This window comes from Crocuta crocuta, unplaced genomic scaffold, assembly GCF_008692635.1.
Source record: "Crocuta crocuta isolate KB4526 unplaced genomic scaffold, BGI_CrCroc_1.0 scaffold636, whole genome shotgun sequence".
NCBI classification, from domain to species: domain Eukaryota; kingdom Metazoa; phylum Chordata; class Mammalia; order Carnivora; family Hyaenidae; genus Crocuta; species Crocuta crocuta.
The window spans coordinates 1,574,961-1,586,012 of NW_027530380.1; the positions used below are offsets into that span (position 1 = coordinate 1,574,961).

The 11,052-nt window shown below is 47.0% G+C and overlaps 1 protein-coding gene across 15 annotated transcripts in view; it reads right to left on the reverse strand.

The window, feature by feature from the left end:
* The window catches only part of PPP6R3 (protein phosphatase 6 regulatory subunit 3), a 91,422-nt gene that overhangs the window by 37,117 nt on the left and 43,253 nt on the right, over window positions 1-11,052 (reverse strand). For all 15 annotated transcript variants that reach the window (XM_077766538.1, XM_077766536.1, XM_077766534.1 and 12 more), the window contains 4 exons: window positions 5,825-5,954; window positions 3,684-3,836; window positions 1,597-1,746; window positions 295-359 (listed from right to left, as the gene is read on the reverse strand). In XM_077766538.1, the coding sequence (XP_077622664.1) occupies window positions 295-359; window positions 1,597-1,746; window positions 3,684-3,836; window positions 5,825-5,954 (498 nt within the window). The remainder of the gene's footprint in view (window positions 1-294; window positions 360-1,596; window positions 1,747-3,683; window positions 3,837-5,824; window positions 5,955-11,052) is intronic.

Here is an 11,052-nt window from a genome sequence, read left to right on the forward strand (position 1 = left end):
GGGGCTTGACTCTATGACTCTTTTTCTTTCCACTCCACATACTGTCAGAGAAACAGCTCTTCACAAAGGCCCAGGAAGTTTCAAAGGCAGCCAACCCCTAGGTTCCCCTCAAGAGAGCTAGAAAGACAGGGGGATCTAAAAATACATGGCTATGATTAAACAACCCGGAGAGAACCACTGTAACTGTAAAGTGGTCTGTAGCACGGTTATTCTCACTGTTCTCTAAGGCAAGGGAGGGTATTTTCTTCAAGTTAAAAATCACACAGAATTCCTATCAGAAAACAGTTTACTTACTGTTTCTTCTCATTCATTTCCCAGGCATCAAGTATTCGTTCTATTAACTGACACTTTTGAAAAAGCTGAAATAGAAAAGAATATTCCAGTTAACATTTATATAAATAACGTCAAGGCATCAAAGTTTTAAAACAAAATAGAGCTCTGCTCACATAGGGCAGTGGCCTGTCATCACCCAGCAAGCTAACCCTGGCTGTGAGCCACCGGCTACCTCATCTGCAATGTGCTAACAAAGTCCCACACGGCCCCCAGGACACGACGGCGACAGCGGCCACGCCTTCTGCAGCGTACCTGCTGGGAAACGATGACACTGCAGGTGCCGCTGCCACCGAGTCCCTGACCCGAAGCAAAGCCAGGCTTTCTTAGTCATGAAAACTGGCTAAGACATTCAAAAGGAGAAGGCAGGCTGCGCGTTGGCAGAGCTGTCCCGGCCCTGCGGCGCCCGCTGTGCTTTGGAAGCACAGGCAGCAGCACTGCCACACACGCTGCCTTCGCTGTCGAGTTGTGCGACGTGGTTTCACCCAGTGTCACCGTCTTGCCCTTCTGCCCCTTCTACTTGGTTACGCCAGCTTGTCCCACCTCCCTGGTTTGCGAGGAGCCCCGCGTGAGCTAGGAAGTTTCGTGCCACCACAGACCTTCAGAGGGAGAAGAGATCTGCAGACCAACTTTGTAAAATCACCTCACAGTTAACAAAAGGAAACAGACCCACAGAACATTTCACTCAATACTGCACATGGCCCACTTCTGCCCACCTTCACCCATGTGTTAAAACTGGCCAAGCCGGGGCACCTGTGTGGCTCAGTCTGTTGATTTCTGATTTTGGCTCAGGTCATGATCTTGTGGTTCAAGAGTTCGAGCCCCGAGTCAGGCTCTGTGGCAGCGTGGAGCCTGCCTGGGATTCTCTCCCTCTCCACTCTCTCTGCCCTTACCTTGCTTGCACACTCTCTCTCCCGCTCTCAAAACAAATTAAAAATATTAAAACTGGCAAGCCAAAACAACTGGTCAAATGCTATCTGCAGACTTTAAGTTTTTATGGTTCTTTTGCTCTCCAAAGGGTTTCTAAATCCCCAACCTGATTGTCTGTACCAAATAATAAGGCCACTTAGACTTTTTCTTAAGAGTTTGTCTAATGATTTTTGGTCCAGGATTTGATTCACAGACTCACTGCCTAACAGGGTGATGAAAACAAGAGAGTTAAATATCTGGACTCTGACCTTAACCCCCTGCCGTTAGAGTGATTCACCTCACACGAGGGAGGCTGCTATCATCGGGGGCAGCAGAACAGAGACCCGGGAAGCTTACGTGTTTCAGCAGCAAACTGTCACCCGTGGCATCCTGCTCGGTGACGGTGCTGGTTTCTGTGTTTTCAAAAGGACTTGCGAGAATCAGTGCAACGCAGATCTCCACTTGTGTGTGTAAAAAGTTGTTCCACGTGTATTTAAAGAACATGTCCTACAACCAAGAGAAAACAATGCTCGCTTTTATTCAGCTGCAATGTTTAAAGCCCCTCCTCTACGCTCCCCAAAGAGTGATTTAATAAAGTGAAAATGATATGTTCTTAGTTCACCAGGACTCCTTAAAAGGAAAACAAGTTTACGTTAAAGGGTGTTCGAAATGCCACTGTGCAGACTGAATAGCATGATACCTGCACACTGAATATGCCAGCAACCGCACGGAATCTGGTAGAAAACAACAATGCACACAGGGAGACAACCCTAAGTTTCTGAAAGAGAAAACCTTTTTACATTTTCAAGGCAATGAATACAGGCATTATGTGCAGAAAGTGTCCAATAATTTTCAAAGAAATTTTTGAGAATTTAACTTTGACTCAAACCTTTAACTGATGGCCTCTGTGTGGTGCAAAGTGCTAGATGCCATACAGAAGACCGGGATAAAAAGACAGTCTCCAGTTGCAGGGCACTCACACCTTAACCAAGAGTCACCACTCAGGCATTTGAAACTCATGGAACTATTGGTGAGTGGAGTAAAACAAGAGAGGCCTGGGGGGCAGCGAGGGACATGCGGACCTCCAGAAAGTACACGGGATCCAGACTGCCCGAAAAGTTGAGAGTATCACAAAAAGGAAAGAGCATTTCGAAAAACACAAAATGCATCAAGTATATGTATATTCAGGACATTCTTTGAGTCTGATTACCTTAACTCAAAATCAGGTAGTGATTAATGACCCGTTTAGGAGTTTTATAAAATTTGTTGTCAGATTAACAATAGCTGCGTACTTACTATATAGTAAAAGGCTAGCAACTGATGACCAAAGGCTAGCAACTGATGACTTCAGGGACAGGGGTACAAGTTCTACCGCTATCCTTTTACACACCAGCCAGAGGTCAGGGCCAACTGTCCCCAGATGGCAACGGTTACTACTTCACCGGAGAGACTGTAATCCTGTAACGGGTCATCTTGATCCAACATGCCCCTGCTCTCTATCCCTACACTGCCGGCACTTAACCCAAAGCTGAAACATAGCTAAAAATATCTCCGTGACACCAGGTGGTGTAACGGTGTGGCTGACAGAGCACTCATCGGTCTGAATCTGGATGTGAATTTGAATCTTGGTTCCACCACTTACTGGCCATAGAATGTGTCCCCTCTCTGGGCACAATCTGAAAAACAGACCCTCCCTCTCACACAGGCATTTATACCCAGTATGACATGAGACATGGATGGAAGTGGACATGACCCCACCTTCTGTGCAGTGTGCAAAGAGTCCAAACTTCCCCTTGAGGAGCTGGATGGCTCAGGAAACCCGCTAGGCGTTAATTCCATGCCTTCTGCACTGTGTGTGTGTGTGTGTGTGTGTGTGTGTGTGTGTGTGNCAGGTGGATTCTAAGCACAAACGTTGGAGCTGGGCAACTTGAGGGTCAGGGGAGTCCAGATAATTCCTGGGCTCTCCCTTTCCCTGTCCACCAACAACAGAATAATTAATAGTTGTATCAAGGGAGAATCTAGACTCAACTCAAAAGACTCCATATAGACCCGTTCTACGGATTTATCTCAGCGGAGAGAAGACAAACACGTGTCCCCTTGCTAATTATGAGCAGAACGCGGTGCTGTAACCAGCAGTCACTTCTTGCTCACGTGATCCCCCTCAACCAGCTGTGCCAGACTGAGATTCTTGAGGGAAAAGTCGGTCCCAATCGTCTTTGAAATCTTCTAATATACTTCTTTACACACAGCAATCGTAAATACTGAAAACGTACAAGCATTCAAAATTGATGATAAACTCAAGGCAAAACTATATGAAAGACCACGTGTGCTCAGAACAGGACAAGTCATGACAGACTGGAAATTCGTGAGGTTTGTAACCTGGCGAGTTGCAGATCTACAGATCATCAAGGGCAAATTAAATGATCTTTTGGGGGAAATCTTACCAATATGACCCCAATGCTATTCAGCTCCATAAGGTCCCCATTGATACTGCTGGTATTTGTCTGAAGGAGGCTGGATATCAACCTAATCACATTCAACCGGGTGTTCCCCACGGGAGGGTCCAGCACACCCCACGTAGTCTTCATCACGCTTTTCTGAGGAAGAAAAAGCTTTCCAATTAAATCCAGTTCAGTAAACAAGCAAAAGGGTGGAGGGGTGTGTGCCAACGCAGAACACCTTGTAAGCTCCCCCTGCTGATACTGGGGCCCGAATTCTCCATCTGACAGAAAATTCAAAGCTGCTTTTGAGATTGTGGAGACACGTTGGAATAACCGAGAGGGGGAAAGATCAAGTCACTTCCCTGGGCTACACATTTTTTAAGAAATGGAATGTCCCCCTGCTTTGACAAGCAAAAGTGCCACAGGAAGAACGCAGAAAGCTACAGACACTCAAGGGGACAAAAGCATGATACGCCAAACCTGGCCGGAAACCTTGACCCTAAGACACGCTCCAAGCGGTTCTGGAACACAATCCCCGATCTCTGCAAACTGAGAATAACGCAAACTCAAAAGCGGTCTCTGGGTCACAACCTGGAAGAGGATCAACTTCGAACCTGTACGTGCCCATAAAGGGGAGTCTCCACACTTTGAATCACACGAGACACTCAGGACACTGCGGACTTGCACGAGTCCCAGGGCCAAGGGTGGCGAATGCTCAGCCGGCAGCCAGCGAGGCCGCCCTTTCCCCGCCCCCCTGCTCCTCTCCAGCCTCTCCCCAGGGGAGGCAGCTCTAAGTGATGGGCGCGTTAAAACACTTCCGGGACCTACTCGCGCCGCATCCTCTAGCAAAACTGCGTGTGAACCGACCTCCTGGAGCCCTGGCAGTGAAAGAGCGGAAGGCCAAGCGAGAGCAGAGTGTGAGGATCCACGCAACACGCTGCCTTCCTGTCCAAGCAGAGAGGAAGCAGAGAGGACATGGGAGGGCTGGCAAAGACGTGCGCGGGGGCACTGCCTCACACGTCCCCCTCCCGCCCAGCTCCCCCACTCCCACCTGGGACAGTGTCTCCGCTTCACCTACTCCTTCAACCCTTTCTTTTCCTTCCCTGACTCTCCTATTTCTCCCCCGAGGCGCAACGAAGGGCGCCGCCAACCGCGACGGGTAAGCACGGGCTGAGCACTGGCCCAACAGGTAAGACAACATGACGCGGGCAGGGCCCAAGACTGCTAACCGGTGGCGTCAGCCATCTAAGGAGACCGTCTGGAGGCTGAACTAGACTCCCCGCGTCATGGACGCGAACGATCACGTTCCCTTCCATAAAACGCTGAAATACACAGCAAGCACCTAACGTAGAAGGGAGAAACTAGCACCGTAGGGTTCCCAGGGCCTCTGGCATGGTAGAGGCCACAAGACCCACACAACGCCTAGGCCACTGGGTGCGATGACACAGGGAGGAAGGAAACAGGAAAGCGTAAGCACCGGGCAGGCAGGGGACCTCACGGACCTGCGTCTCCCAGAGAGATTCCCAAAGGAAGAGCCTCTTACTTGCACCTGGTCTCTGCTGCGGAACGAACAGCACTCGCGGCCCGCGGGCGGCTCCCTTCTAGGGGGCCTCACTCTGTGTCACTCGTGTGTCAGCGGGCTGCCTGAGTCCCTGCTGGCTTAGTGCGCGGAGGCCCCAGCGGGAAAGTGAGCTCTCCGAGTCACACCATGGCGAGTGTGACTTACTTACTTCTTAAGTAAGACATCTACTCATCAGACTGATACACCACTCCCAACTCGGATTCAGGCACCTCGGTCTCAAACATCAGTTCCTAAAAGATTAACTACCTGAAAGCTGTGAAAATGACATGCCATGAGGACTATCTGGCATAAAAGGGCCTAGAATTTATAGAAAGAAAAAAAAAAGCCACTAAACGCTGAGTTTCCTAAGTAGGTAAATATTCTGCTTAATCTTGATTCCAGCAGTGTAGGCACTACATATAGAGAAAAGCCCCTCGCTTAAAAGCAGTGCAGACAACCAGGAAGGCTAGCTGGGATGTGCAGGTCGCAGCCCGTTCCACTTCCCAGAAGCTTCATATACTTTCCAACAACTATTTACAGCAAGTCACTGGCCTGGCCAGCACGCTTAAGACAGCTGCCCTACCTTGGGTGGCTCAAGCAGAAGTTCGTGAAAAGATCCAAGTCTTCCTCGGATAGCTTCTAGAACACTCTTGTTGACCGAACAAGCTGAATGACTCATGCCTGGTGGGCAGATCTCTATATGGCCTTCAAATCTTGAAACAAAGCAAGGTAATTTTATTATGATTTCAAAACAAATCAGTCAAGGTGCTCCCTATCAGTATGTAGGTAGATACATGACAGCTATGTAAATACGATTCTATCAACATTTCTGGAAGGATGGGAAGAAGGTGCAATAAAACCTCACTGGGGAGCAACAACGTGATGGGAAGCCCTATAGCATCAGGAGAGATCACATGCGATTTCCTCCCGTGCCCCACACCTCCTAGCTCCTTATACCTACAACCCTGATAGCTGGTCCCCACCAGAAAACTGGGGCAACAAAAGGAGAATTACAGGGCCTCCCATACCGTGTGCCGTTGGGGATACTGCTAATAAACAGGCCCGTGTCTGCACCGCTGCAGGTTTTCCTGGGTAACCAATGTTGTTGGATACTTAAAAAGCATAAATTACTCTTGTGCGTGAAGCTCAATCTGTACTCGTTATCATCTATTCCTTACAGGAAAAGGGTTGCGAGGAGAATGAGGCACATAAATCCCAATTGGTGTTAGTGAGCACACGGGAAAAGCGGTCTCCAGGTGGGAGGAGAAAGGACATCGGGAGGGAAGGGCCTAAACACATGGGCATGCAGCTCAAATGACAACACAGACCCAAAAGTGGTGTGTCAGCTGGACACCAGTGCAAACTAGTGGCCGACAGTACAGCTGCGGAGCCCCAGCCCTGGCCCCCCATTCCCCAGTCATACGTGCTACTCTGGGCACCAGGAGCCTGCCCGGCATCTCTCAGGACTGCTGTGGGGTCAGGCTGGTGCCAGGGGCTGGGGATGCTGCCTGGCGCACACCTAGCATCTGAAGGCAGCCTCGATGACTAAACTAGCACCTGAAAGCCTTCCACATGTGTCCGCGACTTCTGGCTCAGCTGCTGTAACAGCATTTAGCCATTTACCAGTCTGAGGACACGCTGGCCTGTTCACAATTTTGGGTGATTATGAATAAAGGTGACAAAAACACTCACAATTTTGTATGACACAGTTTTCCTTTTACTTGGGTAAATATCTGAGACATTGCGGGATGGCACAATAAACGTCAGTTTAACTCTGTGACAACTGCCAGACATTTTTAGAAACCGGTTGTAGGACTTTGCACGCAAGGGTAACATCTGAGACCTCCAGGTGCCCTCCACGGTCATAAGCACGGAGTACTGTGTATTTTGTGGTCTGGCTTAGTGGTATAGGAGGCTGAACAGCACCTCCCCCCCCCAAAAGATAAGTCTACACCCTATTCCCCAGGGGCTATGAACGTTGCCTTATCTGAAGATGTAATTAATTAAGGATTTGAGAGAAGATCAGATTATCCAGGTGGCCCCTAAATGACATCCTGGGTGTCCTTATAAAGGAGACACAATGGGGCACCTGGGTGGCTCAGCTGGTTGAGTGTCCAACTTCGGCTCCGGTCATGATCTCACAGTTTGTGAGGCTGGGGCCCACGTTGGGCTCTGTGCTGACAGTTCAGAGCCTGGAGCCTGTTTCAGAGTCTGTGCCTCCTTCTCTCTGCCCCTCCCCTGCACACGCGGTCTCTCTCTCTCTCAAAAAATAAATGTTTAAAAAAAATTTTTTTTTTAAAGAGACACAATGGCACAGCAGAGAAGGGGATGTGACGATGAAGGAGACAGGTGACTATAAGCCCAAAAATGCCAAAAGCCACTAGAAGCTGGAAGAGGCTAAGAATGAGTCTCTGCTACTGACCCTGGAACGCAGTGCAGCACTGCTGACACCTTGAACTTGGACTTCCAGCATTCACTGTGACTGAGTAATTTCTGCTGTTTTAAGCCCCAGTTTCTGGCTTTGTTACAACAGTTTGTTATACCAGCCACAGGAAACAAATATAATTTGTTCAAAAGGTGTATAATGGTAGTTCAATGTGGTTTAACTTGAATTTCAGTAATGACAGATGATGGGCATTTTTATATTTATTTGCTACACAAATATATTTTATTAAGTGTTCAAATATTTTGATCTTAAAAAAACTGGATTGTTTTTATTATTAAAGTTATGAGTGTTCTTTACATAGCTGGATACAGTCCCTTCTCAGTCACATGATTTGTCAATATTCTCTGACAGCATGTGGCCTGCCTTCTTATTTTCTAAGAAGGCTCCACACTCAGCATGGAGGCCAAAGTGGGGCTCCAACCCATGACTCTGAGATCACTTGCTGTTTTCTACAAACACTCCTGCTTCGATTTTGACTGGAATTACACAGACACCCCAGATCAGATCAGTCTGGGGGGAACTGACATTTCAACAATACTGGATTTTGTAATCCATGAATACAGTATCTCTCTTCATTTATTTAGGTGGTCTTTGATTTCATCAATATGGAATGGTTTTCAGCATTAAACCTAGCACCCATTTTATAAACAGACACACATCTAAGTACTTTCTTTTTTCTATGTAAATGGTATTTCATAAAAATTCCAAATCCCAAATAGTTGTTTATTGCTATTATAAAGAAATCCAACTAATTTCTTAATATTGACCTGATGTCGTGCAATCATGTTAAATTTACTTGTTAGTTCTAAGAGGTTTGGTTTTTTTTTTTAAATATTCTTTAGCATTCTCTATGAGGACCATCCTGACATTAGCACACTGATTCAATTTACACCTTCCCTTCCAGTCTGGATGCCCCTTCTTTCTTCCCAGCCTTCCTGTACTGGCTGGGACTCCAGCATGAGGCTGAACAGGACTGGTAACGAATATCCTCACCATCTTCCTTGATTTTAGGGGGGTAACATTTCTGTCTCTGACCATTAAGAATCGTATCAGCTATAGATTTTTTTTAAGGGAGCCTTATCAGTTTCCAAGGTCCTTTCTATTCCTAATTTACTGAGAGATTTTTATCATAAAGGAATTTATTGAAATGACCACATGGTTTTTCTTCTTTAATCTGTTAATATCACTGATCCATCTTTTATTACGGCTTTATTTTTACAGAGCAGTCTTAAGTTCACAGCAAAGTGGAGGGGAAGGTACAGAGACTGTCCAAGCACCCTCTGCCCCGCCCTATCAGCAACCCTTCCCGCAGTGTGGAATGTCCCTTTCAATCACTGAACCTACGCTGACACACCATAGTCACCCCAGGTCTATGGTTCACCATCACAGTTCATTCTTGGTGTTGTACATTCCAGGGACTCGCACAACTATACAATGACACACATGCATCATTACGGCATCACACTACCGTCACTGCCCCAGGAGTCCTCTGCACTCTGCCCATCCATCTCCCCACCACCAATACCTGCTATGTTCACGGTCTCCACAGTTCTGCCTTTTCCCGAAGGAGATAGAATCTCAAGCAAGCTCCACACTTAGCACAGAGCCCAATGTGGGGCTCAATCCCACGACCCTGGTATCTTGACCGGAGCCAAAATCCATAGTCGGGCACTTAACTGCCTGGGCCACCCAGGCGCCCCACACTGACTAATTTCTGAAGGACGAATGAGGCTTGAATTCCCAAAATGACCATAGTTGGCCGTGAGACATTATCTTAATATACCGCTGGATTTAATTTGCTAATATTTTCTTGAGGAATTTTGCATCTAAGTTCTTGTGAAGTCTTGTTAGTTTCTCTTCCTGTATTATTTTTGTTTAGTTTCAAAGTAAGGATGGCCTCATAAAATGAGCTGGAAAATGTCTTCTCCACATTTTTGTAGAGTCCTTAGATCTTTGGTAGAATTCACCAAAGAAGCTAATGTGGGCCATGAGTTGTCTTTGCTGGAAGCTTTTAAATATGAATTGAACTTCTTCAAAAGATCTAAGATTGTTTACGCTAGCTATTACGTTCTGGAGGGAGCTCTGGTGGTACTATTTCTTTAAGGAAGCTGTCCACAGCCTTTAAACTGTTGAAATTGTTTACCAAGTTGTTTATGATGTTCTATTATTCTTTTTTTTTTTAATGCTTATTTATTATTGAGAGACAGAGACAGAGCATGAACATGGGAGGGGCATAGTGAGGAAGAGACACAGAAACTGAAGCAGGCTCCAGGCTCTGAGCTGTCAGCAGAGAGCCCAATGCGAAGATCGAACTCACAAACTGCGAGATCATGACCTGAGCTCAAGTCGGATGTTTAACCGACGGAGTCACCCAGGCACCCCTCTATTATTCTTTTAATGTCTGTAGGGAATGCAATTATGCCCCCTCTTTTATTCCTGTCATTTATAATGTGTATCTTTTCTACATTTTCTTAATCTGATTATAGATTCATTTCATTTATCTTTTCAAAGAAACAGCTTTTAAGTTTCACTGATTTTCTGTATTATTTTTCCTCTTCTCAATCTCATATGATTTCTGCTCTTATTTTTATTATTTCCTTCCTTCCGCTTGCTTTGGGTTTCATTTGCTCTTCTTTACTAGTTTCTTTTTTTTTTTACTTTTTTTTTTTTTAAATGTTTTATTTATTTCTAGGAGACAGAGAGAGAGACAGCGTGAGCAGGGGAGGGTCAGAGAGAGAGGGAGTCACAGACCGAAACAGGCTCCAGGCTCTGAGCTGGCAGTCAGTACAGAGCCCGACGCGGGGCTCGACCCCACGAACCGCAAGATCATGACCTAAGCGAAAGTCGGACGCTTAACCAACTAAGCCACCCAGGCGCCCCTTTAACGTTTATTTTTGAAAGAGAGAAAGAACAAGCGGGCGGGGGGGGCAGAAAGAAAGAAGGAGACACGGAATCTGAAGAAGGGTCCAGGCCTCTGAGCTGTCATCACAGAGCCTGACACAGGGCTCAAGCCCACAAACTATGAGATCAGGACCTGAGCCAAAGTCCCACGCTTAGCCGACTGAGCCCCCAGGCGCCCCATCCTTTACTAGTTTCTTAAAGTAGGAACTTAGATGATTGGCACACAACTTTCTTTTTTTTTTTTTCCTTTGGTCTTCCTTTCTTGATATAAACATTTAAGGGGTTCCTGGGGGACTCAGTTGATTGAACGACTCTTGATTCCAGCTCAGGTCATGATCCCTGTGTTGGGCTCTGCGCTGAGCATGGAGCCTGCTTAGATTCTCCCTCCCTGCCCCTCCCTGGCTTGTGTGTGCACATGTGCTCTCTCCCTCTCTGAGAGAAGGGGGGGGGGGGGGGGGGGGGGG